Below are 26,722 nucleotides of genomic sequence, written 5' to 3'. Positions count from 1 at the left end.
ACTTGGAGGTGCAGCACTTATTTTGTCACCATGAAGATGAAAGGTGTATGCTAAGCATGATGGGATAGGAAGATAGAAAGATCCCCAATTGCCTGGCTCCAGACTTCTTAGACCTCTAGTTTATTGAGCCATTGTGGGTTGGGTTTTCTGTTACTTGTAGCCAAATGCATTCCCAACTGGCATAGGTTTGAAATTTTTGGTGACATTAAAGGAAGGCATGCACGTTTCCTGTTTAGCTTACAGGGTGTAGGTTAAGAAAAGGTGATAAGCTGTTGACTGACACCAGAGCCAACAGGGGCAGAGACGAAAAGATGAATGGATAGTGCTTGGTGACCAAGTGTTCTGCTTAGAGAGACAGACGCAGTGACCATTTTTGAAACCACGGGTTGGGACACAAGTTCTGACGAATGATCTGCCTGGGAAATAGAGTATCTGACACCCCACGGAATCCTAGAGGATGCAAACCTGTGAGCACTCAAGCCTTTGAGGGAAGCAGCATGGGGTGGGCCAGAATGTGGGTCTGAGATCAAGAAAGATGCTGATGCCAATGCCAGCTCTGCCACTCACTGCTGTGGACATGAGTACATTGTCTAACGCGCCTGGACGCAGTTTCCTTCTCTGTAAGGTGGGGTCGTGAAGCAAGCAGAAGTGTGTGATGACGCCGAGTTTCTTAAAGATGGCTAGCCTAGCAGGAGAAATATCCACATTCAACCCCCGGAGCTGGGCAGACCACACCTGCACAGCCAGGTGTGACGGCATCCCCGAGAATGTGGTGAATGAGGAACGACCCTTTGCTATGGGTGTTGACACATTTTACCTTCACAACACCTGTACGAAACAGGTGTGATTTACAAACAAGGAAATCAGGTCAGAGTACTTAGTAACAGGCTTGAAGTTATACTGCTGGACCACGGTAGCACATAATCTGTCGGATTCTTGTTCAAATTGGTTTCATGTGCACGTACACCATCCGCCAGATGTGGTGGAAGTTGCTAGCCTTTGTTTTGTAAGAGGACTGATTTTAGCCGGGAGAAGCGTCAGGCAGAACAAAGACTCTGTTCCCTAGCCTGTCTTGGAGCTCAGAGTCACCATATCTAAGTCTTGGCCAATGAGCAGTAAGTAAGAGTGTGTAGGAACTCCAAGAATGATTTTTAAATACAGCTAACTATAAACACATACTTTTTCCCTTTGTTCTGCTGGACCATGAATGTGATGGTTGGAGCTCCAGCAATCTTATCAGGCCCTGAGGTGACATCCAATAGAGAAACCATGTGCTTGAATGGAGGAGCAGAAAGTTGGAAGGCTGCCCCCTAATGACACCATAAAACATCGATACTAGCCCTGGATTCCTCACCTTTGGACATCCATTAAAGGAGGGAGAAATAAATGTCACTCTCTTTTTATCTACTTACTTTGTTTTATACTCTGTTGCTGGCAGTTAAATGAATCCTAACATAACATAAATCCTCACTAGTATAATTAAAGTGCCTGGCACTGCTATTGGTTTATAAGCCTTGCCTGAGGCAGTGGTCCCAACACTGACAGCTTTGGTCAAGTCCAAGGGGTGGCTGGAGGGTGGGCTAAGGTACAAGGTCTATTGTGAGGTCCAGTGGTGTCTTCACATTCTCACAATGTCCTTCTCTTTGCTCCTGTTGGGACAGGAAGGAGGTCCAGTTTGAAGTCAAGTCTACATCCGACTTCTGACCAACCTCATGTCAGCTCTGCTGCCCTGGGCAGGTATCCTAGCCTCTCTGAGCCTCACTTCACTCATCTGCAAAACAGAGATCACATTTCTACCTTCTTAGTGCTGCTCTGAGGAACACACGGAGGCTAAGTAGGAGAGGACCTAGCAGGGTTTTGCAGCATAAGAGGTGTTCGGTCAGTGTTGAATCCAACACTGCTGAATCTGAAGCTGGAGAGAAACCACCACTGTTTCTGACTTTTTGGCTCTCTCTTCTCTTTCCCATTCTCCACATATAGTCCCATCTTCCTTCTCAGCGCCTCTACTCAGAATTCATCACTTCCCTCAGCTTTCCCACCTTAATGCTTCCTGCAGTCGGGGACTAATGCTCACCTCATTGGGTGACAGATAGGGGTCTCCTCAGAATGGAAGCAGCCAAGGACAAGAGCCGGTCTTATCATCTTTGTGACCCCAGTGTCCACCATGTTGCCCAGCGGTCAGAAACACGCAGCATCATTTGCTGACGTCAATAGCACTGATTTCCCATGTGCTGACGGGGGAGGGGTGGCTGTGGGGAACGTGGTGACCAGGTAGGTTTCACCTGACACCTCTCATGCCAAGAGAAGTGGTATTTAGCTCTGAAAATAACCACAGCTCAGAGCAAAGACCATCTGACCGAAAGTCACGGCTGAGGTACAGGTGGACAGGAATGAAAAGGAATGTTTCTTGAGGTCGGAGGGACCTGGTTCAATTTCCAGCACTATTTTCTCTACGCCTCTATGTACTTATTGGCAACATGACATAGGTAACATGTAGTTATTGAGAAGTTCAATGAGTGCCAGATACTGAGGACACAGATGAGGAACCTGACCCTGTGCTGCCCTCAAGTAGCCACCAGTCTCGCACAGGAGACAGACTTGAAAGCAGACAAGACTGAGGAGAGAGGCTACAGGTGTGTGGGCAGCCGGAGGAAGGATTCGATGGCCACAAAAAGACGCTGCCTGCTGTACACACGCCGCATCCTTCTTGTCCAGCTCTCTGGCATGGAAGCGGTGCTCAGCAAAGGTCTCCTGAGATGGAGAGGAAGAGGCATGAAGACTCCAAGGAGCAGAACTCAGGTAGCAAATCCACAGCTGGATAGAGACTGCAATATTCCTACCTCCCAGAGTTTCAGGGTGTGTGCAGGTACATATGCTTTTCAGGGGAGGCGAGAGGTCAAGGCAAATGAACAACTGGCCTTTTTTCCGTTCAATCAACAAACATTTCCTGTTTGCTCCCCAAGTGCCAAGCCCTGTGCTGAGCACTGGGGATACTGAAATGACCCATATCCAGCTCCTGCCCTCACGTACCTTATAATCCAGCATGATACATATAGATAAAGCGATAATTACACCTTGAAGTGATTAGGGTTAAACTGACAGGTAAGCATATTTTTCAAAATCAAAAATAGGAAAATTACCCAGAAGTGGAGTAGCTGGATCACATCATAGTTCTATTTTTAATTTTTTGAGAAATCTCCATACTGTTTTCCATAGTGGCTGCACCAGTTTGCATTCCCACCAGCAGTGTATGAGGGATCCCTTCTCTCCACATCTTCTCCAACACTTATTTCTTGTCTTTTTTTTGTTGAGGAACATTCGCCCTGAGCTAACATCTGTGACAATCTTCCTCTACTTTTTATATGTGGGGCACCACCACAGCATGGCTGGTAAGTGGAGTAGGTCCGCGCCTGGCATCTGAACCTGTGAACCTGGAGCACACGGAACTTAAAATCATTCGGCCACGGGGCTAGGCTCTATTTCTTGTCATTTTAATAATAGCCATTCTGACATGGTGATATCTTATTGTAGTTTTGATTTGCATTTCCCTAATAATTAGTGATGTTGAACATCTTTTCATGCACCTGTTGGCTATCTGTATATCTTCTTTGGAAAAATGTCTGTTCATACCCCCTGCCCATTTTTTTGATTGGGTTATTAGATTTTTTTGTTATTGAGTCATATGAACTCTTTATATGTTTTGGATATTAGCTCCTTATTGGATATATGGCTTGCAAAGATCTTCCCCCAAAGAACGTGAACACACTAATTCAAAAAGATATGTGCACCCCTATGTTCATTGCAGCATTATTCACAATAGCCAAGACTTGGAAGCAACCTAGGTGTCCATCAAGGAATGAATGGATAAAAAAGATGTGGTATATATACACAATGGAATACTACTCAGCCATAAAAAAGGATGAGATCTGGCCATTTGTGACAACATGGGTGGACCTTGAGGGTATGATGCTAAGTGAAATAAATCAGACGGAGAAAGACAAATACTGTTTGATCTTGCTCACATGGAAGATAAATAAACACGTAGATAAGGAGAAGAGACTGGTGGTTACCAGAGGGGAAGGGAGTAGGAGGGATGGTGAAAGGGGTAAAGGGGCACATGAGTATAGTGATAGAGGGCAAGAAGACTTTTAGTGTGAGTGCGATGCAATCTGTATAGAAATTAGAAATCACACCATAATGATGGATACCTGAAATTTATATGTTATAAACTAATATGACCTCAATAAAAACATGGAGAAACTATCTTTCAAATAATTATTGTACCACTTTTGGGTATGAGAAGCAGTCTGAAAGACAAAGTTTGGAGACTGCTGAATACAAACTTTGAAGTTATTTTAGTGGTTTGTGAGGAGCACTGGATAGGATATCTTAAATGGGGGCTGTCACCGGGAATCCTGGGTCCACAGTTGTTACAGCCATGCACACATAATCCAGGAATTTGTGGGGTCTAAAGAGAGGGAGGGAAAGAGCTGACTAATATGCTTGGTCAGAGCAAGAGAAGGACAAGAGGCGACGAATGAGTGGGACTAGGCTTCTTAGTGTTCCCACTGTGCTCACAGCAATCTCTCTCTCCTCACTCCTGAGCAAACTCGTCCAACAGAAATTTGGAAGGAAGATACTGGAAGGAAAATAAATTAGAGAGAAAGAAGTAGATAATTTCTGGTGTCTTGGCAGGGCAAAGCTTTGCTGGACCTCTTGTAACACTGACAAATGATTAAGGGTGATTTTTTCTTAAGTGGAGCAAGTACTAACTGAGTGCTGTGGAAATATTGTGGGAACGTCTGTGCCCAGGGAACGTGGAGGGTGCCAGGGACCCTGGTTTGGGAATGCAGATGACAATTGACAGCTGCTCTTGGAGGCAGGGCTCCCTCAAGGTAAACTGAGAGGTGATTTTTTTCTTATAGCCCACTATCCAGTAAAGAAATTGCATATTTTCACAGTTTTCCTTCGAACAATTCCCAGTGGGAAAGGATTCTCGTAACATTTTTTTGTAAAGGGTCAGATAGTAAATACGTTAGACTTTACGGCCATAGGAAATCACATCGCAATGAGAAAGCAGCCAGAGACGAAAGGTAAGTGAGCAGGACCGTATTCCAATAAAATTTATTCATGGAAGGTGAAATTTGAATTTCCTACAATTTTTACATATCATGAAATATTATTCTTCTTTTGATTTTTTTTAGTCATTTGAAAACATAAAACTCAATCTTAGTTCACAGGGTGTACCAAAAAAAAAAGAAAAAAAACCCGTAAAACCCATTGTTAGCTCACAAGTGGGCAGATGTGGGCCCTGGGTTCTGGTTCTCTGATTACCCCTCTGGTCTGCATCGTCCTAGTGTCAGCACAGCACCAGTGTGGCTCCCTCAAGTGGCCGAGCACAGCGGGTGACTTGCCTGACCCCATCTCTAAGGAGAAAATGGCAATATACTAACAAAAAGGTGTGAAAAAAATTTTTGTATACTGAATATTTTATATTAAATAAATTTTATATACATAAAAATGTTCATATGTAACAAATATTATATTTATATAAAATTAAGTATATATGTGTATATATATCAAATATGCATTTCACATATATGTGATCCTTGCTCTTGGAACCAAGTAGTAAACGTATTCACCAAGAGTGACTAAATATTAATATATTATCTATTATTATTAATCAATAGTTATTAATAATCGATAATATATTATATATTAATTTATTAATAATTGATATATATTCACTCTTGGTGACAATGTTCATTACTTGGTTCTACATATTCTTTTTTTTGGTAAAGATAATTTATTAAATATATAAATAAAGTGGTGATTTAGTTTGAATTATAATTTAGATTTTGTCTGTCTTTCTCGTCAAATGAGTTCACAAGGCAGGAAAAATCCTGGCAGGTTCCATCTCCCACGTGCTGTCTGGGATGTTTGTCTGGCATCTTCTCAGGCATTGTGGAATCACATAGCTTGTCTGCCTCTTTCTCTCCCTTTCTCTCTCGTTTCCTTCCTTTGAGTGTTCATACTGTGAATCAGGCACTGAAGGATTTAAAAGAAAAAAAACAGGTTTTATGTTAATCTTAAGAGGCTCGTCCTTTAATGAGGGGCACAGAAGCCCCTGCCTCTTAATGCTCTCCCCATTCCTACGCCAGGCCTGGAAATCTGCTCCGAATGGGACAGTTCTTTTCAGAGATTCTGCAGCTTCCTGTCCGCTAGAACGTAAGGTCTTCCAGGAACAAGGTTTTTCCTTGGTCACGGGTGTAGCCCCAGCACTTGCTCAGAGTAAGCACGCCTCACATTTTTTTTGAAAAACACTTGAGTGACCACCAACCTGAACTCTTCTGTTTCTAGTTGGATGCCTTATTTCTCAAATTCCCTAACAGCAGTATCAAAATAAGAAATTAATATTGATTTATTGGCTCACTTCCCTTCTCCCCAGACTTAGGGTCTAAGCTGTACTGAAAAAAGTCAATCATATGCTTCAGCTCCTTGTGCGTCGTCATCAGCAGTCCATGATGAGGATGGTCAGTTTTGCACGGTTTTATACAGAGTATATATGTGTGTATGTTATTTCCTCTATCGTCCCACATCCTCACGCTCATTCCACTCCTCCATGGCATCCAAATTTAGTTTATGCCCCTCAAACCATCTTTCTTGCATTTATTTTGGGATATATGTGTCCTTTAGAAAACTGTGTTTCACCAAGTGTGATTTTTTTTACTCTACAACGATTGTATCGTGCTTTAACTTTCATGCTATTTCTTACTTTTTTCACTTAATACTATTTTTCAAATCTAACCCTATTTCTCCACGGACATCTAGTTCATGGCATCTGACCCCCGAAAAGAATGGCATTTGAAGCTTAGACATCATTTTATTCGTGCATTTCCCTAAACATCAAACACCGATGTTTCTTCACGTCTTTGCTATCCGAGCAAAGTTTCTCTGGGTACCTAGGTGTGAGTTTAGCTGGGATACACAGCGCGGGAATGACTTCCTACGCGATTGGTCAGGCATCTGTTCTGATTGGCTGCTGCCCACGGGGGCGGGGGCCGGGCGTCAATCGTTAACAGGATTTGACCGTCACCTTCTCCACGTGTGCTTACCCAAAGTCACGATGAGCCGCAGACAGGTTTCCAGAGAAGAAAGGGCATTCCTGTTCTCCACATCTTCCCTGCACTTAACGAAAGTTCTTCCATCTTCTTGTTTCATTGGTCTTTTAGGATTGCTGGTGAAATTCATTTATTAGCATTTAGATTTTGTCTTCGTCTTTCATTTCCTAGTCTTTTTTTCTGATCTGAGTGAATTCCTCAGTGTTTTAGACACTGACCTCTTGTGGTTTTAGATTTTTGCAAATAATTTCTGATGTGAAGGGTCATGTTGAAAACATCCTTCCCCACTCTGAGATCCTAAACATATTCCCCTATATTTTTGCTATCAGCTTCATAGATTTATCTATTGTATTTACATCCTTAATCCATTTGGAGGTTTTCTTTTTTTTGCTTTATATTGGGAAGTAGAGATCTTCTTTTTCTCCTTCATGACACGATTTACTAAATAATCCATCTTTCACTCATTTATTTAAGATGCCTCTTCTGTCATACATCATATTCCCAAGGGTCTATTTTTTATTTTTCTCCTTTGTTTCATTGGCTTATTTATTCCCTTGTCAAAATCATAATACTTTTATTTGTATTGTGTAGTCTGCATTTGTGGTTATGGATTAAGGGAATGTCTTCATACATAGTAAGTTGAGTCCGCAATCCATTTTGCATTTTATTTTAAAATTTGTCTTAGCCAGTTGCTGATCTCCCAAATTCTGCTGTTGTTTTTAGTGGAAGTGAATTGGATTGAGATCTGATATTTTCAATATTTGATCACCCCATCCAGGCACAATGGTATATACAGCCATTTAGTGAGGACTGTAATAGACTCTGAATTCTTCTGTTTTTGCATTCTTAGGTTAATCTCCAGGTATCTTATAACTTTTGCTTCCAAATGGCAAACTTGTGTTTGTAAATGGAAGCTTGTATTCTACAACGCTTTGAGTTCCATATTACTGATGTAGAGGGACACTGTTAAATTTTGCATGTTGGTCTTATATCTGGAAAGTTTACTGAACTTAGTTGTTTTAACAACTTGCCTTTTTCTCATTGACTTTCTGTGATCGCATTATCTGCAAGTAAGGGTATCCTAACACCTCCTGTTTCTTCGCTTGTCTTTTTCAGTGGTCAGACTCTGCAGTAGAATGCTGAGCAGCAATGGTAGGAAACATCCTTTCCTTGTCATGAACTTAAGGAGATGCACATAAATAAAGGATTTTCATTAAGTATCGAGTTTGCTGTAGGGTTTTGGTGGGAAAATCTTATCAGGTTGAACAAATTCTTTTTTTTTCACACCCATTGTTCTAAGAGGACTTCTTCCCCCTTAAAAATCATAAATCACTATAAAACTTTAGGAAAGCTTTTCTGTATCTATTAGATGGTGATGCAATGCTGCCTCTTTCTCATCTATTAATGTGACTTAAATTGATAGATTTTATAATGTTAAGCCACCTCTGCATTCCTGAGATAAAGGTTACTTGCTAGTGATGTGAAATTTTTAATACAATGGCATTAAATAGTTGCTATTGTATTTAAGATTTTTACATCCATGTTCATAGGTGAAATGGCTCCATATTCTTGTTGTGAACTGTATTTATCTGGCTTAGTATTAAGATCATTCTAAGGGGTCATATAAATAATTTTTCGTCTTTTTTTCTTTTGGGGACCAACTTAGATAATACAGACTATTTTTTCCCTTGAGAATCTTGTAGTATTCCCATGAAACTTACAGGGCCGCTGGAATTCGGTGATGGGGGAGGGAGGTGTGGAGGGAAACTTTGCTCTACTTTGCAAATTTGTGATGGTTGTTAGTCAAGTTTTCTATTTTTTAATGCCAATTTTGTCATTTTATAGTTTTCCTTTCAAATGTATTGGTGTATAGTTCCTTTAGTATTCTAGTGAAAAACCTGAATTTCCATTACATAGGTCGTTAGTTCTTCCTTCTATACTTTGTTAATTTTCAGCATCTTCCTGTCAACTGGTCTGATCAAAGTTTGTCTATTATCTTAGTCTTTTCAAATAAACAGATTTCTCTATTGTTAGTTTTTATTGTTATTTTCTAACTATTGATTTCTACCTTATCTTCATAATTGATTTCTCTGTCCAATATTTGGATATAGATATGTGCCTATTTTCTAGCTTCCTCAGTTAAATTCTAACTTTGTTTCAATCTTTGGTATTTCTTGATAAATGTATTCAAAGTGTCAGAAAAATTTGTGAAAGACTCTGCCATGGGCGAATACAGATTTCAGGGCGAGCTGTCTAGCACAGCTTTCGATGTACCTTTGAATGTCTGATTCCCAACCGTGCATGCTGTAAAGCTGATAATAACCCGAATTGTGTCAGGTGGACTGCAACTGATCGCTGCCCTATGGAAAGACTGATTCTGTGTCTATTTGTAAATTCACTTCAGCATCCTTACTCCTGTATGCTAGTGGTTCTTGAATTCTCCTTTGAACTAGTTGTAACATCATATTGGTTCACCCATTAATGAGTTAAATAAAATCTTTGACAGTTATTTATTTATATTTATAGGAGAGTTATAATTTTATCTTTTTTCAAAAAATTGTCTTTTAATAAAAGCTGTAAATTTTCTCCTAAGCTTTGCTTCAGCTTCATCTTTCAAATTTTGACATATGATGCTGTCATTGTCATTTAAACTCAGTAATTTCATTTTTAACTTAAGCATCATTTAGTAGTCTATTTTATAGATTCAAAAAACGTAGTTTTAGCTTTCCTTTTCTTGATTTCTAACTTTATTATATATGATCAAATGGGCTTCGTTTATGTGTTTATACCATTTCATTCCACAGAATTTTGAGGCATGTTATAATGCATGTTAAGTGTAATAAAATAGAAAAATATGAAATAAAAAAATTAGGTCATGGGAAAGTGTATTATAAAGCAGACCGTGGTGTGCATTTAGGCTGGGTCCACTGCAGCTGCGTTCATCACTGTGATCCAGGCATATCTGGGCATGTTGGGGACGTGGTACGTGGCTGAAAAAAGTCTCATTGTGGCAGAGAGGAGAAAATAGGATGGAGGAGTGTGTTGGTCCCTAAGCCATCCCCAGGTTTGGCGACTCACTTGCAGCAGGTGTCACAGCACTCAGCATATAGCCATACTCAGGCTATAATTTATTACCGCGAAAGGATAAGAAGCAAAACCAGCAAAGGGAAAAGATGACCGGGGCAAAGTCCAGAGGAAACCAGATTCAGCTTCCACTTCTCCCCCAGTGGAGTCACACAGGAGGCACTGGATTTCTCCAGCAACGGGTTGAGACAGGTGTGAAATGCTGTCCACCAGGGATGCCCGCCCGAGACTCAGTTCTCAAGGTCTTATGGTCTACCTCTGCCTGGCACATGCCAACAGTCCAGAATCCCCGAAGGCAAGCAGGTGTTCAGCATACATCCCACTGTTTGCACATGGGGTTTAGCCACCCTGAGCCACCCTTATCAGTTTGGGGATGGTGGGAACCCCGCTGAAATCCAAGGTCCCAGATGTCAGCCAAGAGTCATCCTTGCACCCAGGCCTCTCTAAGGATAGCAGTCTTAGGTCTGCTGTGTGAACTCATTTCTCACAAAGATCCTCGTGGGAGAGAACTCAACCCGATGGGAGTACTGGTTGGCTTGTTGAGCTGTCCCAGGAATAGACTTTAAGCCCCCGAAGAGAGTGGGTTCACGGTGTAGTAAGGTGACGGTTGTCAACTCTGTCTTTAGCAGAGCCTGGGGAAATTGGCCAAGTCTTAAGGAGAGATAGGGCTTTGCAGAGTGTGGCCTAGTCAAACGAAAATCTCATCCTCTTCTTGACATGGGGGAGAATCCTAGGAATTCAGGAGAACACATTTGGGCACAGGGTGCTTCATCGTCTGATGATGTGGGGCCGCTCTGTTGATTACCAAAGGCAGTGATTGTGTGAATAATTCCAAACAAAATAAGACTAGGATTGGTCACCAAAGTTCTGTTATCAGAAAGTGTATGACTCTTTGGAATCATGAAATCCAAATAAGAGCTTTGGGGAAAGGATTTTCATGGTGTGAGGTGGGTTTTACTTTGGATCTCAGAGTGGAAGATCCCCCCACCTCCTGTCTTGGCCTAAGGGGTAGAGCTTACTCTTCAGGATCACCCCGCCTGAGCCTCACAGAATCAGCCCACAGTGTCACAAGAGCTCACCCCTTCCTCTGAGGCTCCCTGGATGATGGAGGGGATTCGATTTTTAAGACACAAGAGAAGATTTGGAATTTGATCATTTCTATAGAGAGGTCTGTTACTTCCAAGGAAATGGGCAGTTGGGGTCATTTTGGGTAAAATGGTTCTGGCCACTGATTACAATGTATGGAAGGGCTTTTTCTCACACCACCAAGCAATTCTCTGACACCAGCTGAGTGTCCTATAATTCAACTCAATTCTGACACTATTGACCTAGAGATAAAGTCAGATCCCACAGGTTAAGGGGTCAGTCCAACAAGACTGCTCCCTCCTCCACTTCAGATGCCAATTGCTAGTCCAGGATATCACCTGGGCTCTGATCTATGGGCTATAGATGGGAGGTTCCAACGACTCCCTCCTTGGGTTAGACTAATTTGCTAGAGCAGCTCACAGAACTCAGAGAAACATTTGACTTACTAGATTACCCATTTTATTATAAAAGAATATAACTCAGGAACAGCCAGATGGAAGAGATGCATGGGGCATGGTGTGGGGAAAGGGCACAGAGCTTCCATGCTCTCTCTGACCACACCAGTCTTCCTGAATCTCCATGTGTTCACCAACCCAGAAGCTCTCCAAACCCTGTCCTTTGGGGTTTTAATGGAGGCTTCATTACACAGGCATGATAGATCAAATCATCGGCCATTGGCGATCTATTCAACCTCCAGCCCCTCTCCCCTCCCCAGAGGTCAGGGGGATGGGACTGAAAGTTCCAACCCTCTAATCACAGGTTGATCCATTCTTTGGTTACCTGAGGGCTTCCCAACAGTCACCTCATTAACATGGCAAAAGACACGTTGATTGCTTATCACTTACGAAATTCCAAGGTTTTTAGGAGCTCTTTGCCAGAAACAGGGATGAAGGCCACACATATATTTCTTTTTCTTTTTCTTTTATTTTTGTTTATATTCCTTCAAGTTTTAATTAGTTAATTAATTTATTTTTGGATGTACATCAAAATATATTTTGAATTCTGTGTAGATTACATCGTATTCACCACCCGAAAACTAATTATAGCCCATCCCCTCACATGTGAGCCTGATCACCCCTTTTGCCCTCCCCTCTTTCCCTATGGTAACCACCAATCCAATCTCCAATGCTATGTGTTTGTTGTTGTTTTTATCTTCTACTTATGAGTGAGATCATATGGTGTTTGACTTTCTCCCTCTGACTTATTTCACTCAGCATAATACCCTCAAGGTCCATCCATGTTTTCACAAATGGCTGGATTTCGTCATTTCTTATGGCTGAGCAGTAGTCCATCATGTATAAATACCACATCTTCTTTATCCATTTGTCCCTTCATGGGCACCTAGGTTGCTTCCAAGTCTTGGCTATTGTGTATAATGCTGCAATGAACATAGGGGTGCAAGTATCTTTATGCCTTTGTGTTCTCAAGTTCTTTGGATAAATACCCGGCAGTGGGATAGCTGCATCATATGGTAGATCTATTCTTAATTTTCTGAGGGTACTCCATACTGCTTTCCATAGTGGCTGCACCAGTTTGCACTCCCACCAGCAGTGAACAAGGGTTCCCTTCTCTCCACATCCTCTCCAACATTTGTTGTTTCCTATCTTGTTAATTGTAGCCATTCTGACTGGAGTGAGGTGATACCTCATTGTAGTTTTGATTTGCATTTCCCTGATAGCTAATGATGTTGAGCATCTTTTCATATGCCTGTTGGCCATCTGTATATCTTCTTTGGAGAAATCTCTGTTCAGATCTGTTGCCCATTTTTTAATCGGATTGTTTTTGTTGTTGTTGAGCTGTATGAGTTCTTTCTATATTTTGGATATTAACCCCTTATCTGATATATGGTTTGCAAATATCTTCTCCCAATTGTTAGGTTGTCTTTTCGTTTGAAGGCCACACATATATTTCTTATTATAAACCACAATATTGTTACTGCCAAAGGCGGTTATCTACTCACCCTGAGACAAGCCAACAGTTGAGAGCCAAGGGGGTAGGAGAGAAAGGGTTTTATTGCAACTTGCTAGGAAGGTGGAAGATGGGGGACTAATGTCTGAAAGAACCATCTTAAAACTACAAATTCTTGAGTTAGTTAAATAGGGCAAGTGGGCTGGAAAAGGGGGGTCCTGGAATGCCAACCATCTGATGAAGCAGACCTTGAGATGCCATATCATCTGTTTCTTCTGTCACCAGTGATGGATCACAGCACAGGGCTTTCTTCCTGGAGGTCGTTACCCTCCTGAGGAAACTTAAAGAACAAAGTTATTGCCTTATTGCAGTAAGGAGGTCTATGCATAAACTAGGACCATAAAACTAACAGAGCATGCACATCCCCTAGAGACAGCTGCTTAGTCATCTAGGCTACGTGCAGACCAGAGCATTTTCTCAAAGGGGCAGGTGAATCAGGGTCATACATAGTTCCCGCATGACTCCCTTCTATAAGATGGCTTCCTTTATGCTAACTTTTGACTGGGCTGATATCAATTGACTCAGTGGTGCCAACAATATCACACTGAGGAAGAGGGTTAATAAAATAGGACATGAGAAGAGAGAGGAATGGAAAAGGGAATTACGGAAAGAGCATATACGTATAGGGCACCCCTCAAGTCCTAGGATGTGATGCCTCACCCCTTGAATGATAGTCAAGGGGCAGGATGAGGCCTGGTTCTTCAGCCACTCAGTGCAATGCTGAGTCAGTCCCCTGAACACCTGTGAAAGAGTCCATTAAGCCTTCCTGGAGACCCAGCGTGTATTCTCACTTTGAGGAAGGGCAGGCTCCGTTACTGTACTCTCCTCATGCACTGCTTGCTGGGTGGTGGCTGTCGTCTACCTACAGATGAAGACACAGCTGGAGAGAGGAAAGGTATTGTCAGTTCTGCTGTAGCCCCACTACTTGCACACAATGTAGGCCATGAAAGAAGAGCTTCACCTAATGCAGAAGCAGTTCATTCTCTAAAGTCTTGGGGCCCAATAATAACTGCTCTGGGATCCCTTCTCGTAAAGGGTCACATGCATTTCTCAGGCATGCTGGCATGGTCAGGGCCCTGGGGCATGAGTGGTGATACAAGAAGAGCAGCAGAGATGGGCCTGGAGGAGAGTACATCTCCAGAAGTTGAGCTGGGTGTTGACGTAAATAATCCATAATCAACCTATAAATAAAAATTGGGGTGACTTTATTGTGAGCCAGGTTTGAGGACTATAGCCTGGGTCCTTCCTTAAGGAAGGAAGGGTACCAAAGAAGTGGAGGGTACAGAGTGGGTATATACCATCTTGGGAGAAAGAGCATACATCACATATGACAGGACCATCTCTTTTACTACTGTCACAAGATGCTTAGCTGGCACAGAAGGTCGGTGGTCAGCAGGTCAGTGGTCACAAGGTGAGCACAGCAGGTTGTAATTAATCCTTAGTTTTCAGGAAGAGATCCTTATCCTTAAAGAAATGTCAGTATGAGGGGAAGTTACATCCCTATCTTTAAGGACGTCATTCTTGTTTTGGGGACATTGTAAATGTTTAAAGCAGATGTATAATGCTTGCACCACAGGCCATGTCAAGCTCTTTTGGAAAAACAAGCTCAGGCTGAATTAGTTTTAAACCAAATGGCTTCCTCATATACTCCAATGTATCTTATTGCTTGTCACTTATTTACCATGGGTTAAGGAGCATGGGCACTGTGAGGGATCCCCGGGGATGACTGAGATGCAAGCCACAGCTCCTCCCCCAACAGGTGGGGCTGGAGCCAGTGACCTTACACGGAGAGAACACACATCCTGCAACCCTGGGAACCTGGGGTGCGTTAGAGAGAATGAAAAGATGATACCAGAAACATCATTAATTCATGGATAGGTGAATACAGTAGCACAGTTCAGTGTTGCTCTTTTCTATCTTTATCTGCATTACCTAAGGAACATTAAATCGGATCCAATTCATAACTCTGAACAACCCTTCTAGATTGCCTCCAAGGATCTTTATTTGGCCTTGCTCTTATCTGTAAATATTTTTATCTATAGAAACCTCCAAAGAAAGTAGGGGCAGGCAGTGGTGTATGTTACAAAAACGGTCCTGAGGTGAGATGAAATATGCGTCTCCCACCATCACCCACATTGTTTATTCACACAACAGCAGCAGAACCACCTCCTCTTTTCCTTGGGAATGTCGCCTAAGAGAACAGGAATGTCACGGAGGAGGAAGGGTGTAGGGACTGTTTTTTCCCAAGGTGTCCTAACAATGTCTCTTGTCCCACATGCTCTCCTAGAACCCAGCTACTCTCCCAGCAAGATGTGGAGGCTGTGTCTTCTCCCCGTGAGCCTGGACAGCCCTTTGTGATTGCCCTGATCAGGAGGAGATGGCAGAAGTGAGCTGTCACATTTCCAAGGTTAGGTCATAAAAATTCCATGCATCTCTTCATTGTTCTTTGGGGTGCTCACTCTTGGAACCCAGCCTCCACGTTCTGAGGAAGCCTAGCCAGTTCTCATAGACACGGGTAGATGTTCTGGCTGTCATCCCAGCTGAGGTTCTGGTCAAAAGCCAGCACCAACTGCCAAATGTATTAGTGAAGACATTTCCAGGTGATTCCAGCCTCCAGATTTCAAGTTACCGCTGGCCTTTGGATCTTCCAAGTTGAGGCTCCAGACATAAGAGAGAAAAAAACAGGATGTCCCCATTGTGTCAGTCTGTATTTCTGACCTTCAGAAACAGTGAGCATAATAAATGGTTGTTGTATGTCACCAAGGATGGAATGGTTGTTATGAAGCAATAGTAACCAGAACAGGCATTCTATGTTTTTCCGCTGGTGGTGGAAGCGGGCAGACTCAAGAACACAGTTCTCCATAACCCTGAGTGCTGTTGGTGGAGCTCGTGGGACACTGTGGTCAGTGACTTCTCCCCTTGATGAGACTGTGGACTGGCGCGCTTTCCCAGCACAGATGATGTAAGAAGATGGCGCATCATGTCAGACTGAATTTCTCTCTGAAAAGGGCTCCATTTGTTTGTAATTATTTCAACAGTTGATGTTCTTATCCAATAAGAGGTGCCTGTGTGCTTGGTCCTGCCGTCCCCTCCACCGGCAAGGTCTCCACTCTGTCCCTGGGCCTTAGCAACACACCCTGCTCGCATCTAACCCTGAGACGGCTCATCTGGGCCCTTGGACCCAGCACATCACCAACCTCAGTTAAGTGATGACACTGACAGAGGGTCAGTGTAAACTCTCAGGAATGGCGACAACTTTGGTGTAGTGGGCAGGTTGGGTGCCCAGAGAGAAGTGTTGGGAGGTGTGGCCTCACAGCAGGTTGGGGCCTGGATCTGATGTGCACAGACTTGTCCTTTAGGCAACAGTCAAAGGGGGGCATTCATATGGGGGGTTCACTTTGACACAGCAAACAGTGGAAGATTGAACGCAGACAGAGGACATGGAATTAGGGAAGACTGGAGAGGCTTCCTTCGAAGCAGAATTGACAGGATTTCATTACCAATTGAACGCTGAACATAGGAAGCAGTGAGAGTGTTTTCTAAACTGGATCATTGGAAAACGAATCCACAAAATGAAAGCCAGAAGACGAGAGGCAGAATAAGGAGAAGTGGCAGGAAAAGACGTGAAGAGGCGACAATGAAGTGCACGTTGGACCACGAGGGGAGAGTCAGGAAGGCATCTCGGGCCTGAAATGGAGATTTCGGGGGCATCGGCCAAGAGCTGCAGCAGAAGCCATGGGAATGGGCCCACGTGTCCAGGGGGAGGGAGAGTGTGCACTTGGAGAAGAGGACGAGTTGAAGGGGTCTCCCTGGGAACGGCCTTATGTGATGGCTGGAGGGAGCCGTCACTCAGCAGAAAGAGGAAGAGAACCAGCAGAGTGGGCTCTCGGAAGAAAACCTTCCCCGGCACCTGACAGGGCTCCTTGCACCCGGCAGGTGCTCAGTCCACGTCTGCTGAGTAAAGAGACCCATCAGCGGGGCACACAGAGGCTCATCTCTGACACAAGGAAAACAGCAGAGCGAATGCAAGGAGCAAAACTTAGGAGTAAATGTACAAAAGAACAGCCAGTTTTAGCTAAGGTCTGCTACAGGAGTGACAGACACACTGGCCTGCCATGCATCAACTGGAGATGAGGTAGCGCTTTCCAACCAAATGTGTCAGTCAAGCTGTGACAGACTGTGAACGGTGACAGGCACACGCTGCGTGTTGCAGGCCCAGCTGTCGAGAGAGGGCAGTCTTCCCGTGAGTGAGGAAGCAGGGCGCTTCCTCCCAGGCCCTGGGGCTGGAGCAACACTCACACTTCCCCTCAGGGTCACTGTCAGTGGGCTCCTCTTGACAGTCACAGGCCACTCACAGGCAGGGGCTCCCGCTGAAAGGCTGGTAGCTGGCAGCGGGATACAGAGAATGAACAGCTGTGCTGGGGACAATGGGATGTGATGGGCAGTGATAGAGAAGGAACATTTCATGCTGCTCAAGAAAAATCTGGGGAAAAAAAAAAGCAGGAGAAAAAAATGCACGGACTGGATCGTGTCTGGGTACCGGCAACATAAGATGACATCACCCTCTGAGAGATTTTCTTTCTGCTGGAGACTAGAAGGAGGATGAAAGGCCTCTCCTGCCCCTGGTGGAGCTGATGTGGGGACACAAGCCATGAGCCTTCTGGAAGTAAGAACCGAGCAGAGGCCGAGTGAGGAGGGTAACGCAGGGAGAATCTGGAAAAGCAGCCAAGCACCAGATTCCGGAATCATGGGTTATTACTAGCATGACTTAATCCTGAATGTTCACCTTGCAGCCGTGATCAAAACACAGCATACTTCTGTCTCTCCCTCTGCTGTGCCCTTTCTTCAGTGGGGTGGTCCCTCCCCGCCCCGGGATGAAGGCTGAGGCAGACCCTATGGCATTGCCTCTTTCTTGGTGATTGATGGTCCTTCAGTCTTTTGAATCACATGCTCAGTCTCCATTCAGTATGAGATGGTCCCCTATAATAGCCCAAACTCTGGCATTAAATCTTCTCCACCCTCTCGCTCCCCTTTCCCTTCTCAGGCTGCTTAGGTTGGAAACTCACAACTGACAATATGGCTCTTCTCTCATCCTGCTCCCCTCTTCCTTCATTGGACTCCTGAATCTCTAGCTCCATCCTGGAGCGGGGGAGGGCAAGGTGGGGGGAGGGGATGAAGATGAAGGGGAGTGTGCTGGCTCCTTCCATCGCCCCCCCTCCACCATGCTGTGTACCTGGGAGCTTGACCTTTAAGGACCCCAACAACAGGCCCCTTTGCCCCTGGCTTCCGGTTGGGTTTGAGCAGTGGGAAGCTCCAGCAAGAGACTGGAGGGAAGGGGAGAGTAAGGTCAAGGTGTGACTTCCCCCTGCTCCCTCCCTGTGGGCTGCCTCCCTGGAAGAAGTTTCCAGCTCCTGTCAGTTGCCTATGGCCCTCAGCAGCCTCTCTGGGTCCTGGTGGCCACTCCTTCTCTTTATCCATTGAAGTCCAGCGCTAGGAACTGCCAGGACCCTGAGTGCTGCATATCAGATGGTCCTCACACAGCTTGGTCAGGCTTCCTGCTCCGTGGGCCTGGCCCTCTCCCTCTGGAGGCCCTCTCATGGACTGTTAAGAGGTTCCCCATTTGCCCATCTCTCCTACACCCCAGGGCCTGGCCAGTCCTCTGAGGTTCCTTCCTCAGCCGCCAGCATGCACATCTCCAGTCTCTTCCTTAGGGCTGCTCACCTCTCCATGCAGCCCAAATGGACAGCGCCCAGGACAACCCCAGGCCGTCATCTCCTGGGCAGTCCGCGTCTGTCCTTAAGAAAGGCTCCTAGTTCCCTGCCCCGAGCCAGCTTTGGGAGAGGGCCCCCTCTCGTTCCCCTGGCCCTGCCCTCTGCCCTGGGGATTGATGCACTCGGCAGGATCAGACCCCGGTCCACAGTCAAGTGCAGGCTTCTCGGGGATGAGTCAGGTACCAGCCTGCATGTCCCCAGCTTCAGGAAATGCCCTCCGAAGCTCCCCAGTGAGACCCCCTTGAAGACGCTCTCCCTGAGCCTGGGCTACAAAGGAGGCCCTCGGAGACGCAGGTGGGACTCTCAGGAAGGTAAGAGCTCTCTCCAAAGACGTTTGTTCACCCGTCCTCGCCCCAAAGTGCCCCGGAGCTATGCTCAGCAGGAGTGAAGTGAGGACCCCTGCAGCACCCGAGCCCAGGGCTCTAACGGCACTTGTCCCTAAGGGCAGCATCCGCCATGAAGCCTCCTCTATTCTCACACCCTTTCATATTCCCAAAGAGGGTGAGTAGTTGTGGGATTCAAGAAGTAGGTTTGTGATTATTTCCCTTGGAAATATTGTCGCGTGAATCGTCTCATTCCCCTTGGTAATAAAATCTTTCATATTGCAAAGTCAACCAAAAATGACTTAAAAAGACTCCCATTCTAACAACTTCTTACATCATCTTCGGGCAAGCCACCTGACTTCTGGGGGGCTCTGTTGTCATCCCTGTAAAACGTGAGAGTGAGTTCAGAGAGGCCGGCTCAGTTTGCTAGTTATAATTGGTTAACACTCGTCTGCACCATAACAACACAGCCTCCGTGAAACCCACACAGTGTTTCTTTTTCTTACCATTATACTCCCTGGCCCTGACCCACAGGAGGTGCATTCAAACCATATCAGAAGAAGAATGAAAAAAATGCTCAGTTCAGAGGGCTTCTGAAGGTCAACAATGAGAGGGGTATAGGAAAACATTTGGCAAAACAAAAACCCACTACAAAATCCAAAGATCTTCTTTTGGGGGCAGTGCAATTTCCCAGTTTTACAATGATGTTTTAGACCAAGCCTTGTGATGACCTGCCTCTCCATTAGCACGCCAACCTCTTCTCCTAGCACTCTCTGCCTTGTGTAGTCGGATCCAGTCACATGGGTTTGCTGGCTGTTCCTGACACCATGTGCCACCGCAGGACCGTTGCACTTGCTGTGCACTGTTTTTAGGACACTCTTCTCCCAGGTATCCACGGCTCCCTACCTCCCGGTTGGATCTCCTTGGGGAGGACTCTGCAACACTGCCAACATTTTAGACTGCAAATTTTCTCCTCGTCTTCTGCAAAGGGGCCCACACTTCCCCGGGGTGTTGAGCGTTGGGAGAGAAGCAGTATCCAGACTTCAGGACACTGGCTCTGAACTCGTGGTAATTCCTGGGGCCCAAAGCCACACTGTGGTCCATAGTCAAGGTGAGGCTGTTTTTTACTTCAGTTGGGAGAGACCGTGATGAGAAAGTTTTATTTTTGAACCTAGCCAGTTCAGTTCCTTTACCTTTCCTCTAAATTCTGCTTGAAAGTTGACTAATTATTTGTGCCTTTTCATGTGCAGCAGAAAGGCACGGGTTGATCCTTCCGGCATTTTACTTGGAAATCTCTTTCACGAAATTCATTAAGTCATCAGGTACATTTTAAATGTTTCCGTGTTACCCCGGGCAACAGTTTTGCTCAACTTTCTTCCTCTGCATAAGGAGGGTCCTTTCCTCCAGCCTTGAAGAGCGTTTTCCTGTTTCCCATAAGTCCTCACTGACAGCCTCCTGGCGGCTGGTCGAGTTTCTGGAATCGTCTTGTGGCAGCCACAGGGGGGCGCTGCTCAGATCTCCAAGAGAGAAGCTGCCACAGGAAGTCAAAGAGCCAAGAGCCTCTAGCTGCAGCGCCTTCAGGACCTGCCGCTGCTCTGAGCTGTGGTCACCAGTCTCCGCTGGCAGCTCCCAGCCCACAGCTGACTGGGGCAGGGGAGCCGAGCTTGGCTACTTCTGTCCAACATGCCCGTCTTCTGTGCACAGTCTCGTGCTGAGCTCCCTGTTGGGCTGGCTGAGACCTTCTCAGAGCTGTGCTGCCATCTGAGGCTCCTTTTGAACCAATCCTCCTATCTCTTCCTTCCCCCTCATTTTACAGGTGTCAAGCCTGTATCTACAATCTAGAGTCTAAACACCTTCCCTTCATACTGCTGTCTCTCTTCATTGTTTCCAGGCATCACCACTAATAAAGTTCTCGCACTTGTACCTCTCTCTTGGTGTCCTGGAGATCCTTCCAGGAGGACCCAGCCTGGCTCAGACCTCCTCGAGGTCCCTCCAGCTTCTGACAGCTCCCTGGTCCCAAGCAAGGACCGCATGTCTTAGGTTTTAGTTGGTAGCGCTCCACTTCCAGGTGCCAAATTCTGTTCTGGTTGCTGCTGCTGCAGAACAAATTGTCCTGAGTTCCATGGATTAAAACAACCATCATATTTTGCTCACAGTACTGTGGGTCTGGTTGCGGGAAGGCTCGGCTGGGCAGTTTTCACTGAGTGTGTCCCATGCAGTTGCAGCCAGAGGTTGGCCAGGACTGGACATCAAAGATGGCACACTCCTGGAAGTTAATGCCTGAGGGCTGCTGGGCTGCTGACAGGAATGCCGACTTGTGGTGTCTCCAGTATGGCAGTCCCAAGGAAGCTGGACTTCTTACACAGCTGCTGGATGCCCCAAGAGAATCAAGGGGAGGTGGTATGGCCTTATGTGGTCTAGCCCTGATGGTCACGTAGCCTCATTTTATCACTATTCTATTGGTTAGAAGCAAGTCACTAAGTTTAGCTCACATTCAAGATGAGAGGGCAGAGGCTCCATCTCTTGACAGAAGGAGTGTCAATAATTTTCAGACATGTTTTCAAACATCCACAGTGACCAATGTGACAGTGGCAGAAACCAACAGTGGACCCCTTCCATGGCACAATGCCCTAGGGACCATCCATCCAGCTGTTGGCATGCTGACTGCACTGGAACACTTCCGTCATGGAAGCAGCAGCACTTTGTTCTCGTTGGAACACACACTAATTCTGAATATGAGTCTGCCTTTCTTCTCTACAATGCTTCTGCCCAAACCACCATGTGTGGACTTACAGAATCAATGCCATTTTCACTGCCATAGTATGTCATTGAGCATCATCTCTGACCAGGGAATTCATTCTTAAAGCAAATGAAGGATGCCAACAGAGTTTTATACACGGAATCCACTGGACCTTACCAATGTTCATCAACCCCCTGGCGCAGCCGGCCTGAGAGAACAATGAAGTAGCCTTTTGAAGACTCAACTACAGTGCCAGCTTGGTGATAATACTTTGTGTGGGTAAGGGACTGGCCTCTAGGATGAAGTATATGCTTTGAATCCCTGTCCGATACATGGTGCTCTTCTCCCATAGCCAAGATACACAGAGCTGAGATCAAGGGATCAAAATAGGAGAGGCTCCTCTTACTATTACCCTAACAATTAACCGTCCAAAGTTTTACTCCTGTTCCTGCAACTTCGGGCCCTGCTGGTTTAAAGGCACTGGTTCCAAAGGCAAGATGCTTCCATTGGAGAACACAGCAGGGCTGCCTTCTAATGGGAAGTTGAGACCAAGCTGGCCATCTGGGTTCCTTGTTCCAGTGAACCAACAGACCATGAAGGAAGTGACTGTGCTGGCTGGGGTGACTGACTATCACAGGAAAATGGAATGGCTGCTATTCAAGGGGTAGAGGTGGGGCCGGGACTGGAAAATGGAAGAGTATGATCAAAATGCAGATGATACTCGGGCATCTTAGTACTTCTGAGTTCTGTGACAACAGTCAACAAGAAACTAAATAACCCAATACAGGCAGGATAGCTAATGGCACAGAATCTGCAGGGATGAAGGTTGGGGCACCCCACCAGGCAAGGAACTATCACCAGCTTAGGTGCTTACTGAGGGCAAAGGTACCGTGGAATAGGCAGTGTAAGAAGGAAGCTGTAAATATCAGCCACGAGCTACAACCAGCTCCAAAAACAAGAGCCATTCCAGTGATGGTATTTCTTCCTTGCTTTGACAAGAATATATTCATATACAAGCGTCTATCTCTACATATGCATATGTAGATTTTATCCATATATTTAAATCCCTTATCTTTGTTTTCCTTTCCTCATTCTAATATAAGATGTGTTAATAGTGGGCAACTTCTTATGTCAATATTTAATCCACAGGATATCAAAAGGAGAGTGAGAATCCTCTAGAAGAGGAATAACCATCACCCAAAGATGGGTGAGGTGGTATACGGGAAACTATGTGTCCTTTCTGAGGAGGCTGGGGCTGCCATAACAAAATACCACAGACTGAGTGGCTTAACAACACACATTCATTTCTCACAGTTCTGGAGGCTGGAAGACCAAGAGCAGGGTGATGCCAACCTCGCCGGTGCCCGGTGAGACTCTCTTCCTGGCTGGCCTATGGCTGCCTCCTTGCTGTGTCTTCACGCGCTAGAGAGTGCGCTGTGGTCTCTCTTCCTCTTCTCATAAGCACACTGATTCCACTATGGGGGTCCCATCCTCACAACCTCAACTAAACCTGATTATCTCCCCAAAGCCCCACCTCCATATACCATCACATTAGGGGTTAGGGTTTCCACCTGTGAATACAGGAGGGGACACAAACATTCGGTTCATAATAGTATGTTTTTTCGTTGTTCAAGGGATAACGGCATTAAGTTAATCAGAATCAATTCTGCTCTGTCTTCATGCGGAAGTTAACCATAGTCCTGACAAATGTATGTGTTTGCCAGGTTGGTAAGAGCTGGACTCTGTTGGATTCAGAAACGTCATCTTGGCTAAGGCTGGGAAGGATGCTTTCCAGAATCCCCTTCCCTGCATGGTTACTGGGCAGAGCTGGCCAAAAGAGGAACCTGCATAGGTCTGGGAGGTGGAAGGGAAGCAGGTGTTCCACTCTGATGGTCGATGCAGTCGGACACGGTGATGAACTGATGAGGAGGAGCCAGCGGGCCCAGTTTGCCCTCACTCTCCTCAACTCTGCATCCCTCCCATCTTTCTTACTGCAGGCCTGCTGACCAAGGCTGGCCCCACACCCACCCACCAGGAGCTTGGCTGTGGACCCATGAGGCAGCAGCTACACAGAGGCGACCATTTCAGCAGAGTGGGTAATTTCCACAGAGCTCTCCATAAGCTCCCCGCTCGTGGCCCCACCTCAGCATCCAGATATGCTTTGCTTCTCAGACTCTGTGCAGGCTTGCAATTGTCCACTGCACCTCTCTCTCCATTTATCCATCTCTCCCTTCTAGAACTCCATTTCCCAGCTCCTCCCATGTGTTTGTAAAGTCAAATTCCTATAATCAATTCCTTCTTCCCCATCATATTTACAGCAGCTCAGTTTTTGCACCTGAACCCTGACTGATACATTTTGGTTCTCTGTTAAAACGTTAGCTTATTAGGAAGGGCTTCCTAGAAGGCTCCGTCTGAAAAGCGCCCATCACCCCTGACCCCTTCACTCTGACCCTCCCTCACAGCTCTGTCACCACTGACACAGCACAAGTGTGTAATTTCACTGCTTTGTTACCACTGAACCCTTGATGAACAGAGTGGTTCCGAGGACTCGGTAGCTGCTTGGCGAGTATTTGCTGAATGCAGGTTTGGGGAAGCCGGATTGAAATGCTAATATACCATGATCAGAGTGACACTGATTTTCCTGATAGCGTCTGTGGAAAGCAGGAGCAGGGGAGGAGAAGGGAGAGGAGGAGGAGAAAGTGCACAAGGACACCATACCGGGCACTTGACATGGCTCATGCCGAGACAAACCTACATGTAAGGCAAACTCCCCAAACAGAGGCTCAGCGACGTTAAAGGACTTGCTGCAGTTCTTTACAAAGCGACAGAGCTTAAAATCATATTGAGGCATTCCAATTTGATCTGAAACTACAGTTTGAATTCCCGAGCTTGACCAATTTGCTGAAGTACTAATTGAATAATCAGTCCTTTCATCTGTGATTTCATCTGTCTGCATAAGCAGGCAGTTCTGTGATTTATAATCCACATCTTTGTGTAACACTTCTAGGATTTACTGAACATTTTCACTAGCCAACACTTTATTATAGACAAATGATGGTTATAGCATTTTTAAGATACACATTTTAATTTTAAACTAGTTAAAGAGTATTGCTGTAGAAAGTAGGAGCTAAAACCCTGGAGTCGTAATATTGATAAAGAACTCTGTAGCCCCCGTATGTGAGATGCACACATTCTCCGCGCTGAGCCAAACGGGCCTGGCGGGTCACGGTCCATGCAGCCTGAAGTTTCAAATCAATGGAGGCACTTCAGGGTTATCTTCAAAGTCGGGATCTTCCTCACTTGGTGTAATTTTGGGTTCAGATCGAACTCTTCTGGGCATGTGTTTTTTCTCTTGAACTATGTTGGCCACATCAGGGAAGGAACGCTTGCTAGGGTCTACTTCCAGTTTCTCAGTGTGCCTGCTTCTACAACAACAAAAAGAGGCCGGAGGAAATGGATATATCATTTTAAATTAAGTTTCAAAGAGATTCGATGCATTCATTCACTTATTCAGCAAACATGGGTGGAACATAGAGAAAAAAATGAGATGGTCACTGTTTTCAAATAGCTTAGCATCTTGGAGAAGCAAGAGTCTGAGCCGTGGAGAAATGAAGTGTTGAAAGGTGCAACAGGGCTGTGCTGATGCACAGGCGGCCGCAGGAGAGGCCAACCGGGACACTCTGCTTACCTAAGAAATTTCTGAAAATTGAAATGATACAGCGGCAAAGCACCACAGCCAGAATCAATAATAGCATCACTCTAGACAAGCCTTAAGCCTGAATGCAGCTAACCAGGCTCCTGGATGCTGCTGCTTCAGACAGCCCGGCCGGTCGTGGCTCGGCAGGGGCATTTACCCTACAAGTTCAGGTGCACGCAGAGCTCAGCGCACCAACTCCCCTCCCACAAGGACCTGGCCCTCCTGCTCGCACCCAGTTCTCTCAGCAACAGCTAGAGTGAAACGGAAGAAGAAGGAACCTCTAGTGGCCAATGATTCCCTTTACTGTAGTCATACAGAAAATTCTAGATAATACTGGGCACTGGGCTGCTTTTCTGGCAATTTCAATTCCACAGGCCTGGAGCTGGGCCCAGGAATTTGTATTTATATAAAGTTCTCCCAGTGATTTTGACAATCAGTCAAATTATTTTGGAATCACTGCACCATTCAGTCATTCAACAGATACATATGAAGCGCCTGCTCTCTTCCAGTGGCCGTGCGAGACACCAGCAATCCTACCGTCTGTGCAAATGGACAAGTTTCCTGGTTGCATCTAACAGTGCAGCATGGTGTTCACTACAAAACTTACCACGTTTTGTAATTGTCTCACTATTGGTCTGTTCCCCCTCCCAGACTGACATCTTTGAAGCAAAGATATTGTCTTTTTCATCTCGTGTCCTTGGCATACGGCTTTACTGAAAAGAATCTTTGTTGAATAAATGAAAAAAAATTATTATACTATTGTGGGGTAACAAAATTAAATAAAAACTTTTCTTGGGCCTAAAGAAATCACAGTCAATCTAATCCAGGAGCTGCGAACTGAGGTCGTCAGACCGAACTCATGCAGCAGACACAATTCACGAGGGAGGGAGAGTTGATTTCCTTTGGAAAGTGTGAACTCTCCACAGTTCTTG

The 26,722-nt window shown here is 45.3% G+C and overlaps 1 protein-coding gene across 4 annotated transcripts in view; it reads right to left on the bottom strand.

The window, feature by feature from the left end:
- Nucleotides 1-5,963: 5,963 nt before the first annotated feature.
- Nucleotides 5,964-26,722, bottom strand: part of DNAAF11 (dynein axonemal assembly factor 11) — a 101,482-nt gene continuing 80,723 nt past the window's right edge. The window contains exon 12 of one of the 4 annotated variants that reach the window (XM_046641583.1): nucleotides 5,964-6,048. In XM_046641583.1, coding sequence (XP_046497539.1) covers nucleotides 6,042-6,048 — 7 coding nt within the window. In that variant the 3' untranslated portion in view covers nucleotides 5,964-6,041. Of the gene's footprint in view, nucleotides 6,049-25,021; nucleotides 25,519-26,722 lie in introns of those variants that run through there. The other 3 variants (XM_046641582.1, XM_046641581.1, XM_046641585.1) reach the window with 3 other exon arrangements.

The sequence above is a fragment of the Equus quagga genome, chromosome 16 (genome assembly GCF_021613505.1).
Source record: "Equus quagga isolate Etosha38 chromosome 16, UCLA_HA_Equagga_1.0, whole genome shotgun sequence".
Classification (NCBI taxonomy): Eukaryota; Metazoa; Chordata; class Mammalia; order Perissodactyla; family Equidae; genus Equus; species Equus quagga.
Note: the sequence above shows the minus strand (reverse complement) of the source record. Positions and strands in the feature narration are given on the sequence as shown.